The sequence below is a fragment of the Protopterus annectens genome, chromosome 5.part1 (genome assembly GCF_019279795.1).
Source record: "Protopterus annectens isolate FY-2018-M chromosome 5.part1, PAN1.0, whole genome shotgun sequence".
Taxonomy (NCBI): domain Eukaryota; kingdom Metazoa; phylum Chordata; order Ceratodontiformes; family Protopteridae; genus Protopterus; species Protopterus annectens.
In genome coordinates, this window is record NC_056736.1 from 442977974 (window position 1) to 443000601 (window position 22628).

General features: G+C 37.3%; 1 protein-coding gene across 3 annotated transcripts in view; it reads right to left on the reverse strand.

Annotated features, from left to right (window-relative positions):
• Positions 1-9619: 9619 nt before the first annotated feature.
• GPA33 (glycoprotein A33) overlaps positions 9620-22628 on the reverse strand; it is a 652415-nt gene continuing 639406 nt past the window's right edge. For all 3 annotated transcript variants that reach the window (XM_044073096.1, XM_044073097.1, XM_044073095.1), the window contains exon 7: positions 9620-11841. In XM_044073096.1, coding sequence (XP_043929031.1) covers positions 11700-11841 — 142 coding nt within the window. In that variant the 3' untranslated portion in view covers positions 9620-11699. The remainder of the gene's footprint in view (positions 11842-22628) is intronic.

Consider the following 22628-nt stretch of genomic DNA (forward strand, 5'->3'; position numbering starts at 1 on the left):
GGGTAGGGAAGGGAACTAGTAAGTCATCCAGGGGGTGACAATGTTGAAGCCACACTGACTTAATTGACAACTGAAGCTTTCTAATATGTAGCCTGGCCAGAGGCAGCATGGGAATGGTAGAAGCCATAAACCCAAGGACCCTGAGAAAGTCTCTGGCTGTGAATAAACCCAAAGGAAGAAGAGGCTGGAAAGGACAGGGACAGGACCTTAGGGGCAAGCAGAGATGCCTGCATGGGGATGGTCTGGATCCTGCAACCAAGGAAACGATGATTCTAAGGAGGAGTCAAGACTGATTTTTGAAAGTTTCTAGTGAACTCCAGACTCTGCAGCATGGAAATAGTAAACTGGAGATCCTGAAGCAGACCCATGGGAACAAAGCTTGAATGAGAAGATTGTCTGGATAAGGAAAGATCTGAACCCCTCTCATCCTGTAAAAAGCAATGACAAGAGTGAGGCATTTGGTGAATACCCTTGGGGGAGTAGAGAGGAAAAAGGGCATAGTGGAGAACTGAAAATGTAAGGAAAAAACATTGAAATGCAAAACTAACAGGATGGATGGGGATATGAAGACAGGCATCTCAGAGATCCAGAGAGACCCTAAAGACCTGGGGAAGAAGAGGTGAAAATAAAGTTTGAAGAAACAACTTCTCAATGGTGGTGACCTTGAGAAAGGATTTAAGCTGAGAAAGGTCCAGAGTTAGCCTCCAGGTGCCCTCCTTCTGGGGAAACAAACATTCTGGAATAAAAATCCCTTCCATTCCTGGCCAGAGGGCATAGCTTGAATGGTGTCCTGCATCAAGAGAGAATGAAGCACCTGGGCAAGGGAATGTTGAAGAAAACTGTCAAATAGAATCTGGTTTATCCTGAAAAGGAGGTGTCTGGGAATAGGGGTCAGTGTAGATTTAGCAGGAGGTACACATCTAGAGCCTTTTTTACCCTTGGGTGGATGGTGAGACTGTCGCAGAACAAAAGCAGATTTGGAACGGTAATTCCTCTGAAACTTTGCAATAGGAGAAATAAAAATATGTTTCAACTCTTGCAGGGCTTGAAATGAAAATATGTTTCAACTCTTGCAAGGCTTTGTCCTTATCCTGGAGAGATATAAAAAGTTCAGTAGCATCAGAACCAAAAAGATTTTTATTATGCAAAGGAGCATCCAATAATTTGGGCAATGTTATCAGGCAAAGCCTGAAGATGAAGCCGGGAATGATGCCTCATAACAGAATCAAATGGAGCAGCCCTGGAAGAAACATCAGCTGCATCATAACTGCATATTATAGAGTGCCAAGCAACTTGAGAGGCGAGTCCAATAAGGAAAGGGCTGAAGCCTTCCCCTCAGAATCAGAGAGATCAGAAATGACCTGTAAACCTGAGAGAGGAGGGCTAAAACATAACCTGGTCATATGAGTCTAGTAATAGCCATAAACGATAGGATGGTAGTATAGACCTTTTTGCCCAGCCTCTCCATGGCCCTACTATCCTTATCAGAAGGGAGCCCCCATCAGAAGAATCCTGCTTCTGATGGTCTTTTAAGAAGTGTGGAAGACCAGGGAGGGGCAGGCACAGAGACCCCTTGAGAAGGCTTTAAAGCTATTAAAGTGTTAGACAACCCCTTAGTAAAATCATGCCACTCTCAATGGGTATCTTTAATAGCTGATGGCTGACCCTTGGTACTGGAAGACTCCACCATGGCATCTCGAGCCAACAGCTCAAGACTCGGCAGACCGAACACATGCATATGATCAAAGAAGCATCTGGACAAACCAGACACTGGTCATGACAATTTTTAGCAGGAATCAGCCTCTCACACTGACATCTTCCCTTTCTGGCATTCAAGACCAATGGTCAATTACAGCATTTGGACCAGCAGCAAATAAGATTTAACGTGTGTGTCTACGTCACCTTTATGGTCTATACCTTGTGTGTGGAGCATACGTGTGATGTACAGTACCAGTAAATACTAAAGGCTTTGGTACACTGACCAGACACTGGACTGTGATATCCTTTACATAAGGAATACCACCAGTCATATAGATGGACATCAATATCTATTATTGCGGAAATCTTTGCAAGTCAAAACCAGTCATGTAATAAATATGTGCAAAAGAAAGGACTGCTTATCTCTGTTTGCTGCACCTCTGGAAACTGCTAATATGTCGGTCTCAGACTATTGCACTTCACAATATGATGTTATGGACATCACAGAAACAAGAGCACTGCTTATTTTACCTGTGCAAATTTGTTTTCCCTTTCAGTAGCTGAAATCATGGTGGTAGTAATGTGAAAAGTAATAGGGAGATGAAATGAGCATGAATTTATTTTTCATAAATCCTTTAAAAGCACCATGTGGTTCATTGTTTTAGCTGATAATATCCCATCAAAACATCGCAAACTACCCTGCACATATTTCATATTTGCAATTTGCAGAATTGTTAAAGGGTTACAAAAGTATTAAATACAAAGCCTAGATTCAATATGGAAATGCACTGTAAATGTTAACTGTACTCGCACATTGTTGTGCAGTACAGATGTTCATTCATTAATTTTCTAATAGCTACTTTACCCACTTAGTGTCATGGGGGAGCCAGACCCTATGCCAGTTCTCAACAGGTCTTAGGCAGAGATCCAGTCTTGGATATATGTCAGTCCATTGCAAGGCACACACACCCACCCACCCTATATCATGCATTGGCATGTCTTTAGGATACGAGATGAACCCACACTACCTAGCAAAAACCCATGTAGACACAGGGAGGATAAAGATGATTCTGCAAGGAAAACCCCACAATGAGCAAATGATCTATAAAGCGCTATAAAGCTGCAGTGTTAACTACTGCAACAATGTACCGTCTCACTATAAATGTTTCAGTTGTGAAAGGCAATCAAATATTTAAATAAATTATGTAACAGCAAAGAGTATAACAGATTAAGAACTGAGAGATAGTTTAGATTCTGAATGTGAGTATTTTGTTCACTTCTGAATATTCTGTTTAGAAAAGTAAAAAAATGGGATGAAGTGCATGCAGGTGGCAACAAAAGTGGTGCAACTGTTGTACTTATAGGCAGCATGAAACCTGTGGAATCAAAACATGTACAAAGTACAGATGGTCACAAAAAGGGCACAAGAGAGCAGTGAAACTATTACTTGTGGGGTAACAATGCAGGAGCTACTCCCCTTCTTATGAGAAAAATTCACTCTAATCAGGGTACAAGTGATGAAGACGGGTTTGTGGAGACTGAACATATTGGACACGTCACACACACAAGTTAGTAAAAATGAAGAAACCGTTTCTACAGACTAGTAAAACTGGGTGGATTAGGAAGGGAGACTCTCTGAAGGCTAAGAAGCTTCATAGTGTCAATAAATGCCTTATTTTTTATGTCACTGTCTTATCTAGGTTACATTTCCACAATCATGTAAATTAAGGTGGAGTCAAGAAATTTTATTTATAGATGTTAATACACTTAGGCCTAGTCAACACACATTGAACAGTAAGTTGGAGTACAGTGATACACACATCTTTATATATATATATATATATATATATATATATATATATATATATATATATATATATATATATGTACACACTCATATGCTTGTTGTATGCTTGACCTGCAGGATAAAAAAAAGAATGCTGTATCTTCTTCCTACAACTGAATTATTTCAAATCACAGTAAGTATGACAAAAGATTACGTCAAACAAAAACATGACACACTTGGTAGTTGGTTATTCATAACTAAGAGAACATTACTTGTGCTTTACTTGCTAGAATTTTCTATACTGATTGCGCTTTCCCAAGGGTAGTTGAGAAAGTGACTCTACATGCATTTGAGAATCTGAATCTTTACCTTTCATGTTTCATAAAATGAATGTATTCATTACTGATATTCTGGTATCTATTAGGAATTCTAGGTTTTGTGCTATTAGAGCATGTCAACCTGCAGTGAAATTAATGAGCCAGTTTTTTTTAATGCATATAGAATGTTTAAAAATATGTACTTCTTACTCAGAATACCTACACGTTTGATTTGGGCATTTCTATGCTGGCTTTTCCATCTTAACACCTTTATTAAATTTACACATATTTGGTTACAACATGGGTACACGTACATTAATAGAAAACAAACCATTACAAACCTTTTTTCATTTTCATGTATAAACAGGTTTTCTTTAGCAATCATCATTCATCCCAACATTACATAAAGTGCCCAATTTATACTTACTTTGGACCCTTTTTTTAAATCCTATTCTACATGCATCACTCCCACAAACGACATTTATTTCCATGCAATTTGTTCCTTGCCTTTCCTAAAGACCCTGCCTCCGATTATTTTATCTCCATTGCAACATTCACTACTTTGGTTACTTCTAGTTTAGATTGTCATTTCCATTCTAGTAATTGCCTTTTAGCACCCAGTAGCAATAAACTTGCTATAGATGTACTATTTCTACCAATTCGATTTCTTTATCCCAGCTCAAAATAAATTCCTTGGTTAAAATTATTTGCTCCACTTACATTTATGTATCGCTCTTTTTCCCATACACCTCCGCATTTGCCATCTACCAGAGGAAAAATTCTCTGAAGTCTGCTTGGGGTATAAAAATACCTATGTAAATACTTCCACACACAAATCCTAAACCAGAAGAATACTTAGGAGCCATGAAGTATCCTTCCACTGCTCCTTTGTATGTCGTCTTTCCATTCTCACGTTTCCAGTCTTTTCTAACCTCTTCTGATTGACGTTTATAGTTATCACATATTATTTAATATGTCCTACTAATTATCCATTTAACAGCAGCTTTTGATCTAGACTCAACTAAAAACTCAACCAGGACTTATTTTCCATTCGACATTCCAGTATTCCTTTGTCTTGGCCTTGTCAAATTCTTTATCAGTGTGCAGTGGAATCCTTGTAATCCAATGCTTTCCAGAAAGATCCTATCTAAAAGATTAAAAGAAAAATGCCAGGCAATCCAATTGCTTCATAATGTTGTACAGTTTATCGAGATTCCTTATGAGTGCTTTTATGCAAGAATTTATTAGGTAGGCTTTTAATGAATGAGATTACATGAGCTTTACATGTTTAAATGCTTCTAAAAAGGGGTATGGTAGAAAACAGCTGTTGCCATTGGTAGTTTGTTTGACTGATTGCAGAATGATTGGTTCAGACTAGCTTTCAGGGTGATTGGAGAGAAAGGCTAGTCTTCAAGTTGCATAGATGGTTCTTAAAATACTTTCTGCTATTTTATAAATATAATATACTGTATGGTTATTCTTCTGAAGCACCTGCATCCAAAATATTATTCTATTTTGTGAACTCTCACTCTCTCAAAATCATTTCTTTCCACTTACATTTGTAATCTTCTGCTTGTGTTATGTACATGAGCCTTACCTCTGTAGTTATAAAGTATTCTTCCAAATCTGGTAATCCTAAACCACATTGTTCTATGGGGAGAAACAGCTCATTCCACTTAATTCTTGCCCTGTTTCCCTCTCGAATAAGTTCCTTTGATTCTTTATTAATTATGGTCCATAACTACTGATAAAAAAACATGCTGTACCTGCGTATAATGCTGAAAGACTAGAAGCATTTCCACTGCTTGCACCCTACTTTCCATATCCATAGTCAAGAGCTTCCAAGTTCACAAAATGTTTGTATTATCTTTTGTTTAGTCTCTTCCCACAGACCCTCAGCTGCTATAATAGAATCATTGTTAATCCATACACCTAAATGCTTAATCTTATTACACCCCCCATAAATATGGGTATTTGCTGAACCAATTCATGTGTGGGAACACAGTTTACTGTTATAGCCTTCGTTTTGTCCTCATTTATTTTATATCCTGAACAAAACTTGAAATGGTCTCAAAATGCCCCACAACACCGAAATATCATCTGCCAAGAAGGCTATTTCCTCAATTACCATACCAGCTATATCGCTGAATTTGTAAGTTCCTTATTTTCTTTACCAATGTCTCCAAGAACAAAACAAATGACTTAGGGGAAAAAAGGACCTGCCTTTTCCATGCTGAGCACTTATAGAATTATGTCTTATTATGTTAAGTATCACACAGTATTTTAACAAACACACATATTAAGGATTCATGCTTTACCTTATAATTCATCAGGAAAAATGTACACAGCTGAGTCTAAGTTTTCATTTCCTTGTACTACATTACTGCTGCTTTGCCTCAGCTTGTCTATACTTACAACTTAATGCAAAACTAGTCTGATTTTGCCTTCTTATGTAATGAGTGATCAGTCTGCTAATTAATTGATAATTACACAAATGCAATCAGTAGGAAACCCCTCGTTTCTGATTATTTCTTCATATATGTGTGTGTGTGTGTGTGTGTGTGTGTGTGTGTGCGCGTCATACACCCCCCTACACACAGACACACACACACACACACACACACACACACACACACACACACACACACTCCAGAAGGAATAACACAAAGAGCAGGGTTGGTGTTAGCATTTTGGGGGCCCCCAGCAAGTGTTAAGTTGGGAGCCCCTAATTGTTTTCACTCTAAGTATTACCCTGTCATTGCTACCCCTTCTAAGCAACCTTTTAGTTCATGCTGCAAACTTTTAACAGTAGTACATACACAATGACCTGTAGCTTCAATGCTCTTATATTACAACAGGCCTGTGTACCACACTATGTTGGCCCATCTCACAAAGGGGCATTCACAGTTGCTGACATTTAGCTGCAACAATGATACATTACAATAACTTTATGTACAGGGCTGGACTTGGGTGAAACTGTACCCTAGACACTGCTCTCTGTTTCAGCACCTCACACACATCCTTTGCTGCTCCCCTCTATTTCCCCATCTCGGGCTCCCCACACCATGCAGATCACTTTTTTTCTTCCTTTGTTCACATTTTGCCTTACTTTTCAGCATTTTCAAGAAGTCATGACCTTCTATGTGCTCTAATGTGCATTTTAACGTTTTTTTTTAATTTTTAGACAACCTTTTAATTCAGTGATTGTTTGAACAGAAATTATGATTAAGGAAAGAAATTCATTATGATTCAGCTTTAGTTTTCCTTGGATGCTTTCAACACATCTTTCATGTCCAAGACAGGGGAGTAATAACAATTTAAGAAATACCTCAATTAAGTAGGCGCCTCCAGAAGCTATAGGGGTTATAGATTCTCTGGGATGTCAACATTTTCCCAACCTTTTAATCCAACAGTGGTCTAAACAAAAATCATGAGAAAGAAAAGACCTTCAGTCTTCTTTTTGTTTTATTTTTTCATTCAAGAAAGACCCAACTTGTGACCAAGGCTTAATGTTCAAAGAAGACAAAATAGTAGCTCATAATAAACTAGCAAGACAATTGCTGTGAGGATAGACAGGTCCTATCTAGGAATACAATCTGCCTCCCTCAGCCCCCCCCCAAAATAAAAGACAGTAAATGCCTATGTATCCCTCTGGTGTTAGGTTGGGATAGAAGCAGAGGTTCAAATTGCCACAGGCATGTATTTCAAGTCTCTGCTGACATACATAGCATACCTCCTCACCCCAACCCCCAAAGGCAGCCACCTGTATATGTACCTGATGTGTGATTGTGAGGAAAATGAAAAAAAAACACGATTACAGTAATGGGTTCCACTGTATTGCTCCTAGATAGTACACTGCCCCTAACACAAGATATAGTAACCTTTTTGTACACCTCTGAGGTCTGAGAAAAGTAAAAGAAAAAATGACTACACTGTCCCCAGCCCAAACACAACTTATAATGACCTCCTGTGCACACCTCTAAGGTTTGACTGTGATGAAAATTAAATCCTAGAAGAGTTAATTGTCTGAATGTTCTGTAATATATTTTATGCCTTAGTTTTGAAATAAAATTACTTGTTAGCTGCATTTTTTTTACTGATACGCAGAAGAATAATGTGTATGTCCTGGCATTATTGAGTGCGTGCACAGATAAAAATCAGTGATATTTTTTACACACACACACACACACACACACACACACACACACACACACACACACACACACACACACACACACACAGGCATTAGGGATATCAGTAGTAGCTTTGTACTTGTTTCAGCAAATAGCAACACATTGTGCAACACCGGTACTGCCACACCAGATCAGTGACTGCTGTTAAGCAGTCATCAAACAGCAGCAGGGATAAGTCACTTTTATTTACCTCATTTAGGAGTAACGCATACCTGTAACTTTGCCTTATTTCAGAGACCCATCCTGATTTTGCCTCATAATTTTGCTCTTTTCATAAAAAGTTTAGTTTGCTGGTAAATCATTCAGCATTTCAGACAGTCAATAAATTCAGACATCAGAGTTTTACACTTCTTATTGTCCAAAAATGCATGTTGATGCAAAAGGTGCTATTCTATTAACTTTTTACGTGAATTAGAGTAATACTTAAAGTATGTTCCTGATTTTGATCCTTTATTCTGCAATTATTTTTGGCATTCCAAAGCATTGTTTAGCAACGAACTTGAATTTTACAGTATCTGGTGTTCTGCCAGTATTTATAAAACTCCCTGAAAGAGAAAACCAATCTTAAATATTGGAAGCTTCAGCTCTTCTTAAAATCCAAGGTGTGCACTGAGATCAGTCACTCTTGGCTGCTTGCTAATCTGTGCTTACTTTTCTCATGTTTATCAACTTTATCCTGAAAGGGTAATATCACAGCCCTGTTGAGGTAAAATTGCATGATCAGGAAATCAGTATAAATTTTCTCCTCATTTTCCCACAACCAGCAGCAGCTTTTGTGGGGCCCCTACACAGTCAAGGATGAGGGGTCCCTGCAGCCATGGGTATTGCAAGTACCTAAAGGAGGCTATGTTGTTAATTTTAGTGGAGACCGTGTCTACGAGTAGGATTTAACCAAGCCATGTCAGTAGTAAAATATTTAATAGAATTGTGAAGTGTGTTGCTTGATAAAACACTGTTTCTGTAGCCTGAATATCTTTGAATTTTAAAGAAGATATAAATAAGAGTTATTATTACCCACCTGATTTAGTAAGTATATAGGATTGCTGTACTAGCTTTTGTTGGTTTGACATATGTGATATAAAATATATCAATTTAAGATGAATTGCTGTGGCTGGGGACCCCCCAGGAACAGGGGGCCCCCAGCGATCGCAGGGTTCGCTGGTGCCTAAAGCCGGCTATGAGAAAGAGCCCTCATTTGAAGTCGTCTACATGTGACACAAAAGTCAAGTGGCATACCTCTCAACTGAACAGATTTTAGCAGAATGTCCAGATTTTTGCCTCATATTTTTGGCCCGTTTCTCATGAAATTGTGGTTTTCTGACAAACCATTGGCAAATTATTGAGGGTTGAAGTCAGAATATAATGAAACACATTTGAGTTTCAGACTTCATACTCTTCAGAAAATTCATACTAATGCAAAACCTATTATATCAATTTTCTAAGTTTGTAAGAGCAATATTTAAAAAGTGTTCCTATTTTGGGGCTTTTGCCCCCCCCCCACTATTGATGGCTTTGTTCAGATTTCTTGCTCTAACAGGTTGACAGGTATGACCAGTGATTTGGCATTAACAGCCCTGAGAGGTTTAAGAAAAGAAAAAAAAACAGAACAGATCAGAGAAAAAAAATCCATTTAGTTCAACTTTAATATTTTAAAGAATGTTATAATCGACATCAGCCTCAGTGGAAAGAGCAGAAAATAAGTAAAACAGGCACAAAATAATCCTATAGTGTACAAAAATGGTGTTAAAAACATTATGACAAACTTTGAAGTCTGTTAGGCAGAAGCAGTGCTACTTGAGCCATACCTGCCTCTGGCCTTTTCAGACTTTAATGCTTATGTTAAACATCTATGCTAAAGAGAAACTACAGCACATTTCTCATATTCATTAAATAAAAAGCCACATTATAAAGCGGAGACCTGGCTGGCTTGGGATCAAAGGTATCAAAAGACAGACTTCGCTAATAAATCCTCCAAGTCTACCTTCTTTACCTTCCAGCATTTTGATTTTTGCATATAAAAACAAATACAAACAGTAGAAAGAATCACATTAAAAACTGCATTTCCAGCTGGGCAGATACATAAAAACACACAATAGTCTATGGCAGCACAAACTGGTCAAAGAAATCAACTTGTGACTGATCTGTGCTTGTACAAATGTAAATTTGAATAACTCTTTCTCTTTTACCTTTACTAACATTTTCCGTTCTGTACCTTTTCAGTTCAAACTTCTGCCTTAAGTGGTACACGCTTCAATTTTTTTTTAACAAAAGGGTAGGCAGATTGAGAGCAGAGGTCCTTCCTCAGAGTCGCTCTCAGTGATGTAAAGCAGTTAAGTGACTCCCATCTGGGTCAGACTGTCCATGTAGGACAAATAGGATTCAGCCTGTAGTCAGTAACAAAGCCCCATCAATCACTGCCTCACTGCACTGAATGGTGTGGACCAATTTAATACAGGATTCAATGATGCTGCTAGGGCTTTCACTGCAGTTCATAACCTCAACATCAATGACAGTCCTCTATTGGCATGGCACAATGCAGGGTCGTTTGTGCTAGACATTATATTCATTACCATGACCCTATCATGGGGGGCATTTTCTTTCATGGTTGTGCAGTAGTTTCCATTCAGCTAGTTAATGCCACTTCCAGTCACTTCACTGAAGAAAGAGGCCAACAAAACATATTAATCATCATAACTCATATTGTGGTTCATGCTGGCAGCAAAAGATGTTAGCGTGTGTCTGCACCTGTGTTATCTGAAACATTGTGGGAGCTTCTTCTGCATTTAATTAATTTCTGAATCTTAAAATAGGCAAAAATTGAAAATCACTTAAACCTGCAAACATAAGACTATGGAATTATTGTGCTCTCACCTAACAAGCTGCTGCAGTCACAGTACAGAACAAATCCAAAGGTCAGATGGCTATTAACTTAGTCTGTGTTAACAGACACACTATATAGATTTCTGAGCAAAAAATGAAAAATCCTAAATCTATGACTTAAGAAAAATAGCCATCAGTGCTAAAATATATGACAATTACTGGTTATTTTTCTTGCTCTTCATTTCATAGTCATGAAATATGAAAACAATTCCTACGTATTATTTGATCCACTGCTGCTCTGCAAACAGTCTTGCCATAATACAGATACTGGTAGTGGGTCACAGACACAACAAGGTGAAAGATTTTCATCTGTTGAAGGAAGAGAAGGTTTAGTTGCTTGCTCTTCAGCTGTTTTTCCTTCTAGGAAATGAGTGGTAACAACCGTCAATGACAAAAAGGTGCAGCTGAGAGAAATCCTTTGCTGAGGGAGAAACTGAGCGTGATATTGTTTGAAATGATGTCCTCACTTTTCCCATGGTGTGTATAGTAGCTGGTAATACTGCTGCATCCAGATGAATAGCTATAGACAAAAGCAGTCGTCTTTTATATTGTTTGATAATGAGACTAGCATAATTGAACCACAGGAGGAGAAGGTAAATGATATAAACATTACAGAACCTGCATATTCAATTTTAAGACGGTAAATGAAACCAAAATGGTCACTGTAGAAAAGAAATGAAATTGGTGCATGTACGTATTTGGAGGGAGTGTCTTCAAATCTACATTAAAAAAGTCTGCCCGACTTGACTGCCCATCTCATGGGGACATAACAGGGTTAAACAGTTTTTGTCCAGCAGCACTTGTTCTTCTGCAACAAGCAGGTTGTTATGCTTCTTCATGGTCAGATCTTGGAAGTGATTTAGGTTTGTTCGGTGGTGGCAATGGCCGAGTTTCATGGCTCAGATGTTTGCCATCTTCTTCAGATGGCACCTGATCATAAGGCCTGTCTTTCTGTTGCTCTGGTTCCCTATAGAAGAAATAAAGCACGTGTTAGTCTAAAATGTCTGGGCATTGGTTACCAGTGTGGAACTGAAACACATCAACCTGTTTGTTATTATAAAACACAGCACTGTTTCCCTTGCAGGCAGCTACACATTCTGATCAGTTGGAAATGTCTTTGGATTATCAGAAATGAACAGTGAAATGGGCATTTCAAATTATGCAGCACAGAATAACATCAGCAGTCCTTTAAGCTAGCAGAACAAAGTGACTTAACTCTCTTCTTATGGAGTTTAGAAGTACTGATAGGAATGGGGTCAAAAGGCTAAAATTATTTACCAGTGGTATGTGCCTTTGTGCAGTCCACCTCCATAATCCCTTCTCAAGCAGAATGTGGTTAAGCAGGGGCTTTTGGCAGGTATCACACGTGTAATATACTGTCGGCAACTACCTGAATTAGTTGACTATGACTATGTAAAGAAATAGCAATAAAATCAATAGACACATGAACAGAAATACTACTTAAATAAGCAAATACTCTGTATAAATCAATAATGTGTTTGTTGTTAATCCCCATTTGCTTAGTGAGACTCATCAAGTCAAAAAAGCATAAATAAATAAAATCAGTCTCTGGCTACTAATATATATGAATATCCTTGTGTTCTGTTTCTTTCCATTGCTGTGCCAGTTAATATACACTCACATAACATAAACCTACATTTTATCTTTAGTAAGCATTCCTGCTGGTACAGATGTTCATTATTAGATCACTGATGCAGTAGCCTAAGCTATAAGGGGTTGTATCTGTCCCAGATATAACAACTGGCCATCCTTCAAAGCGTTAGGGCATCTTCCATGCACCCTAACCACTGAAGGGCTTCTGGACAGCCATATAAAGTTAATGATTAGGGCTTGAAACCTTCAGAGCTTTCGAGTAAGAAAGGCTAGAGGCCAGTGATTTACATAAATGCTAGGAAAAAAAGGTAAATGAAAATATTCACATACTGGCAACCGTTTTATAGTTATCTGCAAAAAATATCACAATAATACTCTCCCTAGGATTCAGGAAAATGCTTGAAGGGTCGGTCAATTAGCACAACTGTGAGCAAACATAATTCAGAAATATGTATGGCCACAATGAGAAAGACAACATTATCGGCTCATTAGCATGTTTTTTTAAATCAAACATCATCAGCATCAGACCTTTAGTGTTCTCCCTGGCAGCCCATGCATTGCATTAGCAAAGGCACCCCCTTCACAATCACACACTCAAGCCTCCCCCACTCACAGAACACTCACTCATTTACCTACATGCATGCTCCAAAAAACACACACATTCATGCAGATTCACTCATTACCATACAGATGAGCACACATACGCACTAACACCCCCATCTTAATGTGTTTGTTAAACTAACATGCACTTTGAGTACTCCCATAGGGATAAATGAGTATGGATAATCACCATGTTTTCATGGCAATCACTTATTCCTCCTAGAATAAAATTTTATTCAGATGAGTGATTCTCTGAATCCCTAAGACAACTAGATGATGAGCAGTGGACTTTGTAAGGGGAAACCACATGGCAAATCGGTATCAGCCACTCCCCTGAACTGTCACAATAGCATACAGGTCTACCTGTGATACTGCCCCTTTGTGCTGTTGCCCCAGTGACAGGAAAACCTCAGTGGCAGAGGAGTCCCTGATTCTAGAAGGCCTAGTAGAAATGGGGAACCTTCCATGCTATGGCTTTCCCATCACACTTAGCATTTCTGAATTCCAGCCCCTGCCATGCTCTGACCTTACTTTTAATGGTCAGCACTCTAATCCAAAATTCAAAGCTAACATCTTGGCTAATTAATTCAATCTAATTTCATTCCACTTACTATACTGTGAGTCTGACCATGCCAGCTCAGGCCAAGTCCCCATCATTAATATTGGACAAGTTTTTCAGACATCCTATCCAGAACAAAAAGTAACACCTCCAGATAAGCTTAAAACATCAGTTAGCCAAACATCTCCTAAACATTTTCATAATGTCTCTACAGGATATGTACCTGAAGAACCCAGAAGTGCCATAGTCATCCCCACAATAAGGACAGTCCTCCATTACCTCAGGTAACTAGAGGCCCATCATTCTAACTAACCTTATTTGCAAAGCCATAGCGCTCATTTCTCAAACACTAATCAATTAAGACATATACGATCTGCAAACTCCAGAACCTTTGCAGTTCAGCTTTTGTCAGGGGTAGAGCATGCCTTGTTTATCCTGTTAGATCCTTTGAAAAGTCACTAAGGCACTAAATGAAGGCCTTCTTATCCATGACACTTATGTGGACTTAGTCAAAATGCTTGATATCACTCTAGATGTTGGCATGGAAAGTAAGCCAGCCCAACCAATCATCAACCTTTTTATAGTTTACTGGCTTGCAAGCCCAACCAAACATCAACCTTTTTATAGTTTACTGGCTTGCGAGCCCAACTGAACATCAACCTTTTTATAGTTTACTGGCTTGCTAAATGGCTATTGAACAGAATACACTTGATATCCTCGCCAAAAAAAAAACAAAAAAAAACTGTAATTAGCAGCATCCCCTCAAGGTTGTGTAATAGAACCTCTTCTCTTTGAAACCTATTTCTCCAAAGTACTAGCAAATGCTATTAAACTTTGGCTAACAAAATTCACAGATGACTGCAAGGTAAGAATCACCTTAAACTTCCCTTTAGATTCATTAACAATCCAACAAGACCTCAATCATATCAGTTTTTATTTATTTTGCATTTTTTATTGGGAAATCCCAATATGGAGTTAAAACTCATTTTCATTAAAGGCCCAGGGAGATAAGCTCCATGGTTACATACAAAGTTATTATGCTAATATACAAAACATTTATTAAATCAAATGCATTTATGAGGTTATAATCAAAACATATCAAGAGTTAATTAATTGTAGTGTGCAATACACATACATTAAAGTGAATCTCTTTATAAAAATTATACAAATATAGTTTTGGAATTTCTACTGTAATGCACATACTTTAAAGGAAATGTTTATACAAAGAGTGTATTGAAGACAGGCACTCAAGTAGTGATGGCATAATGATTGTTGGGTTGACAAGTGTAAAAGAATGAAGTGAGAGAGTGATATATTCTTGTGTAATTGAAAGGAGAGCCTTGGCTAGGGATATAGAAGATAGTGTGGGATGTGATATAGATGGAGTTCTGCGAGTGGTGAGTTAGTGAGGTATATAACTGAAAATATGTATGGAGAGGTATGCTGTGGCCACAGAAATATGTGCTTGAGATAAGACATAGAGGAACGTGAGAAGATCAGTAATGTATAATGGTTACTTTAGAAGAAGTGTGTCTGCACAAGAGATATTCTCTTGGACATATAAAGTCTACTAAAGCCAATTTTGAAGTACAGTTGGTCTCCCAGGCCAAGAGCAACTACAAGACATTCTTTAGCTATGTCCGCAATGTCAAAGGCAATACACAGTTTTGTGCAGAGCTCATTGTAAATGGAGCCATCTATACTGAGGGTCTGAATGGAGAGGTGATAAAAACCAGCAAAAGGAGAGAAGCAATGCTGGAACTGAAGTCATCCCCCATGTCTTGGTGAGTACCTTCTCAAGGTGGACCCTGATTTTTTTTTTTTTTTTTTTTTTTTTTAAATCTCACCAAGATGACACTGATATATGGACTGCATTTTTATATAGCATATGTCATGGACAGAAGTAGGTTAAACAAATAAAAAAAAGCTAACTGGGTACACAAGTCCCAGGATAAAAAATTGCCCAATCCTGGTAGATGTACTGGTACCAGACTGGAAAAAAAATGACAGTGTAAAATCCTCAAGACAACAGAAATATTCCTACAATGGGGCTAGGCCAGGCTCAGGGGGAGGATGACCTCCCCTGTTGTAGAAGGAAGTAGCAGTCCACAAAAATGGGTGGCCTAATGGTTAAGGTGTTTGTCATGCAAACACAAGGTGCAGGGTTTGAGTCTCACAAGGGATAATTGGCTAGGATTAAAATGGCTCATAAGGGCAGTTAGCTTAGTACTAATATATGAACCTATGATGGGTTATTGCTCCATATGTAAATTATCTATTCAACTATGAAGCTATATAGAAAATTAATCCCTGGGATCACTCCAGTGACTCTACTCGACAGAGGCACTGGGAACTAAGGTCGGGTGAAATTATGCCAGGGTAATCCTACGGGTTAGGCTTGTAAAGGCTCCAGGGCCATTAGCCTAGTACACAACTATGAACCTATGAACTATGAAAATCACAAAAACAATGGGGCTAGGCCAGGCCCAGGGGGGAGGATGACCTCCCCTGTTGTAGAAGGAAGTAGCAGTCCACAAAAATCACAAAAACTGATAGGCCAAAAAAGAGCTATACAGACGACAGAGTGGACTACTGAGGATAAGAAAGAAACTATGTATTGTTACTATTATGTAAAAATCCCAGAATTTCCAGACAAAAGATATATGAAAAGATTAAGAGACAAATTAGAGGAAAGAAAATACTTCTACAAGAAAAACTGTCAGAAGCTTCAAATAAAAATGTGTGTTCATTAATACAACAGATCCATGAAAAACACTATATAGCCCAAGAAACCTTGTGCCATTTGCAAAAAAGTGACTAAGGAAGTGCAAAAATTTAAAGAACAAAATTTGTAGAAGTTTGAAGGGTATAAAAAAGAAATATGGACATGGGAAAGAAACAGATCTTATATGATTATGATATATGACATATTTGGATGGTGCAGTGGTAGCATTGTCACCTCACAGCAAGAGGTTATCTGGTTCACTTCTCAGCTGGAGTGCCTTCTGTGTGGAGTCTGCATGTCCTCCCTGTGTTCATGTGGGTTTTCTCTTGGTACTCCATTTTCCTCCCACATTATGAAGACATGCATCTAGAGTGTTTCTTCTCAGGCCTCCACTGAAAATTGGCTTTGTTCCAAGTCGGACTTTCCTGGTAAACAAATGTTAAATAAATAACTAATTATGGTACAATATTTATGTAAAGGAGAAAGCCAAATTAATTAACACAAAAAAGCAGCACCCAAAATATTTGAAGAGAAATACAAGCAGAGGCATCCAAATATTGAAAATTTTCACAATAAAAAATAAGCTCACAAAGAGGGAATGTAGAACAGAAGATTAGTCAAGCAGAAGTTAAAAAAAAAAAAAAAAAAAAAAAAAAAAGAAGCTGAAATTATGGAATATTTGCGAAGTGAAGGATTTAATGTAGAAAGTGTCTAACACAGGTTATATCACTGCATGATGGAACAAGTCCCCCAAGTACGGAGAAACAAGAGGAGCAGGAGACATCTGAAGAAGAAATATGGCCATGGGAAAGAAAAAGAGATTTAATATGGTGCAATATTTATGCAAAGGAGAAATCAAAACTAATTATTGCAAAAAGAGCAGCACCAAAGTTATTTGAAGAGAAATACAGGCAAAGACATATGGATATGGAAAAATTTACAACACAAAAAAATAAGAAAAAGAGGAAAAGTTGAAAAGGGTTAGTAATGGAGAAGTTAAAGAAATAGAAACTGAGGTTATGGATTACCTGCAAAGTGAAGGATTTAGTATAGAAAATTTAACTCTGATAACACTACAGGATAGACCAATGGACACCCAAATTAAGGAGAAAACAGTGGAGGTGGAAGCATCTGATCAGTTGACATATGAAGATACTTTGGAGTCTCCCATAGGAAACCAGTACAAATGTTCAGTTGAAGCTATACAGCAAGGGAAAGAACAGGAAACTGTGGCAACTCTGACACAGTCAATGTCATTGAGTGATAGGTCAGTCAGTTCCCATATGAAAGAACAACAGATGACAAAGGTTGGAACTGAAGAGAATTTGGCACAGGAAGATGCTCTGAAACTTTCTACAGAATGTCCACAGGAACTGGAGAATGAAGAATGTGCCCTCAGTTAGAAGAAAATGATCCAAGAGAAGAGCTACTTGATTTAGTAGAGATGGATCGGTATATTAAGATCAATAAAAGAAATAGACTGCAGAAGGTCAATAAAACCCACAAAGTTATAAGTGTGCAAACAAATGAACAAAGTAATTAGGAATATCCATAGAGATTTATGTGATATAACAGAAGTAAATGGGATAATACTGTGCAGCCAAATTAATAACAGATAAAGTCCTACTAGAAGAAAGCAGGGTAGTAAAGGAAAGGACAGGGAGAAACTGAATGCCTTTATGGAAGTATCAAATAAAAAAACTACAAAGCAATTAAGACAAAAAGTGTCACTGTTAGAAGAGTATAGAAGAGGAAACAGATCAACAAAAATACTGAGAAAGACAGACGTGATAAAAGCAAGGTGCAGTACTGTAACAGATCAGGATTTATCGTGCACTATTGCAAATAAACTAAAAACAGCACAGGCAGAAAAAAATAGAAACTACACAGATAAATATAAAGAAAAAGTACAACATAAGCAATTTATTGTTGACCCAATAAGTTTTATAGAGAATTGGGAAACAAGGTAAAAGGACTTGCAAGACCACCAAAAACAGAAGACCTAGATACATTTTGGAGAAGTTATCTATGAAGATCCTGTGGAACATAATAAAGATGCTAAATGGATAGAAGTAGTGAAAGAAAGAATAAGAAGTTCAAATGTACAGGATATGAAATAGGATGAAGTAACAGCCAGAGAGAGTGAAACAAAGTTGAGAAAAGCCTCTAATTGGAAAACCCCATGCCAGATGCAGTACCTAATTTCTGGATGAAAGTATTAACATATTTGCACAAAGATTTAGGCATGAGTAAGAACTGTTGATATGCACACCCTGAACAGACACCAGCCTGGCTAACAGGAAAAACAATGCTCCTACTTAAGAGCGAACCTGCAAGCTGCCCTAAAAACGATAGGCTAATAACTTGCCTTCCGAAGTATAAACTATACACTGGAACTGATGCCAATAGAGTTTATAGTCATATAGGAGAAGATTCAATTACAGCAATAGAACAAAAGAGAAATAAAAGAAAGCCATATAGAACAAAGGATCATTTATTAAATAAAGTCATAGATGAGAACTGTAAAAAGGGGAATAATCTAAGCATGGCTTGACTACAAAAAAGCATTTGACAGTATCCTGCATTCATGGATAAAAGAGCACTTAAAAATGTATAAGATACACCTTACACTGATAAACTACATCACAGCAACCAAGAGACAGTGGAAACCATGTTGACGTTAAATCATGAAAAAGGACAAATTATTAGTCCAGGGATAAAAATTCAAGGGGATATTCCACGGTGACCTTTTGTTACTGCTGCTCTTTCTGCCTTGCCCTTAACCCATTAAGCTGTCTGCTTAACAGATTAGTTCATGGCTATAATTTGGCTCACAGAAAGCAAAAAAGTGTAAAGACTTCTCATCTTCTCTTTGTAGATTATTTAAAACTGTACAGCTCATCAGATGAGGAACTGAAAGCAAAACTGCCAGTTGTCAAAACTTTTTCAGATGATAGACAAATATCATTTGTCTTAATAAATGTGCAAAAGCAACCCTTAAAGCAGGAAAGCTGCAGCACCAAGAAAACATCAGTTTGGGACAGGAATGTGATATAAAAGAACTTGAGCAAAAGGGAGTGTACAAATATTTGGGAATTGATGAAGGATCAACAATAAAACAAGAACAGATGTGAATATAACTCAGTAAGGAATATTTTAGAAGACTTAAATTAATCCTGAAAACAGCGTTGACATCTAGGAACAAAGTTCAAGCTATAAACCAATTTACTCTTCCTGTCCTAACTTAGTTTTGGTGTGATTGACTGGTCCCAAAAGGTGCTGGATAGATTAGACAGAAAAACAAGTAAGATGATGCTTCATGCTCATCAAATTATTTATAAAAATCAGTACATACCAATATTATATAGTCCCCGTTCCGAAGGAGGTATGGGCCAACTTGAAATTGATTACATGTATAGATCTGCAATTGTGGGACTGCATACATATTTGCTGACCTCATAAGACCCAAACATAGTGAAAGTTTTGAAACATGAGGAGAATAAATCTAAGCTGACTTCCCTGCTTAGTCTAGCAGAAGCCTATTGGCATCGAAGCGGGAATGGAAGTCAAACCAGAAGTAGATAAAAATCAGGCAGCAACTGAATGTGCCAAAAAACAAAAGAAAGAATATAAGGTGAAGGATCAGATGAGAAAGCAAGAAAAGTGGAAAATGCATAAATATATTAGAAAATGCCTGGAACAATCTCATTTAGATCAGGGTCGAACACAGGAATGGTTAAGCAGAGGCCAATTCAAACCAAAAGATGAAAGGTTAATATTGGCATTCTAAGATAGTGGACTACATACACGTTGGCTAACAACAAAGTCCATTGAACATGTAGGAGAAACAGACAAATGTAGGCTTTGTAAAACAGAACTGGAAACAGTTGCAAACCTTGCTGCTGGTCATGACATACTAATGGCAGAAGAACTATATACAGAAAGGCATAATAATGTGGCAAGACTGATGCACTAGGAATTGTGCAAACATCATAATAGTGATGTAGCTGAAAAACACTGAAAACATGAGCCACAAAGCATTACAGAAAATGATGAAGTCTACATCACATGAGATCATCCATTACCAACAGTTCAAAAGATAGATGTGAGAAAACTAGATATAGTGATCCACGAAAAGAAGACAAAAGTTGCATTGATCATCGAAATTGCTGCACCCAGTGACTACAGTGTCTTGTGTAAAGAGACACACAAAGTCATAAAATATCAGAATTTGCAGGCAGAAATGAGAGCAATTTGGAAGAAAGATACCCAGAGAGCTCCAGTAGTAGTAGGAGCAATAAGTCTTATAAAAAAGAATCTAAACAGTGTAAGAAACTTCTCTGTGTGGAAGATTTTCAGTCCATATATTTCTAGTTAATCACTGTATATCAGATCAGACAATAGTAGTAAAAGTAGCAAACATAAACTCGTCTTAAGTCAAAACAAAACAAAGTAATAATAGAAAATATATAATTGTACAGCATTACCAAGTATTCAAAAGTAATCCAAGCGAGGCAGGCAGTCTGTTTCCAGTCGAAAATCCTTTATTAAGTACACAGAAGAGCGATCCAAGTAAAACAAAAATAGAGTAATAATTTCCTCACAAGCTTTCTAAATATATATATATATATATATATATATATATATATATATACTTTTTATATTTTTATCAGGCATGGGAGTGGTTTTTATGTGCTGTAAAACAAAGTGTTATTGGTACACATGTTAAATTCACACCCCTTCCCCCATCAGTGTGACATTCGAGCTGGTCCTGCCCTACTTAGTAGCTGTCATAATAATATATAACCCTTATGTACTTTAAATAAAATTATATAATGATGTGGTACCTCTTATTTAACCAAATTATTAAGTAGATTATTAAGTCTGTGATTTTATCCAAGATAATATACTACATGGCTGGAAATATATCAACGTTAGTTCATTTGGCAATCAAAAATATATATAAATATATACATATACATTTTGCATGTAAAATCAATTTCTATTTTCATAACCTATTGTTAACAAAGATCGCTTTCGTCCTTCTAGACTTCTTCAGGTCTGTGTACAAGAACCCTAAAAACCTATATAATTGTATAATTAGTTAGTATTGCTATTACACGTCATTTCGAATAAAGTGGAAAAAAGAACCAGAAAAAAATAAAAATAAGAAAACATGCATGTATGATGATGGAAACAAAATATACACTTAAATTTCAACTGATTTAAAATGGTATTTAAAACCAATTTGTAGAATAAAATAAAATACAATTAGTCATGTAAACAATGTGGCAATTTTCTAAGTTCCAGTGCACTTTTAATTGAGCAGTAGTAGTTTAGTCCAGGCTTCCTAAAAGAGTTCAGCTTTAATTGCCAAATGAGTTCATGTTTCTCCAGAATATTCAGGATGTCTCCTTCAAGATCAACCATGTCTATGCGATCCAGGATCTGGAACTTAAAATCTGTGCATCTTTTATGAAGAGAAAGGTGTTTGGCTAGTGCATTATTTTTACATCCAGAGCGGATTTCTGACAGATGACATGAAATCCTACGCTCGAGTTTATTTACAGTCTTGCCCACATCGAATGCATCACATTCATTGCACTGTGCCCTGTAAATTACTTTTTTAGTGTTACAGTCACCCCCTTGCCCTGGTTTTAATGATCATCTTTAAATAAGGACAATAAAAACTATCACCTTGCTGTATAAATATACATGATGTACAATTAATTTCACATCTTTTAGTGCTTTTCTCACATGGTCTAGGTTTAAATTCAACAAAACTTCTAATGTTCCTGGTCTTCCTATAAACAAATGATGGGGCTTCACCTAAGATGTTAATCAGAAAACAGTTTCCTGTGACAATGTCCCAGTTTTCTTCAATAATATTTTTGATACTGTGATAATCCAAAGTGTATGTCAAGATGCTGCTATTTTTGCATTTGTTATTCTCTGTGGAATTACTTTTTTTCTACTGGAGAGGTTGAGTGAAGGTGCTTCAGTCCTTTTCAGGTCTATAATGGGTTCCAGGATGTTTTTTAACATCTGACGTTCATAGCCTCTCACTAAAAAATCATTTTCTAAGTTGTTCAGGTTCCTCAAAAATGGTTCCATTGTTGTGGTAATTTGAGCTAATCTATAGCCTTGGGATTTCATTACATTATACTTGGTTTTTGTAGGATGTAGACTTTTACTGTGGAGTAATAAGTTAACCCTCGTTGGTTTTCTGAATAGATCAGTGGTGATTCTGTTATTG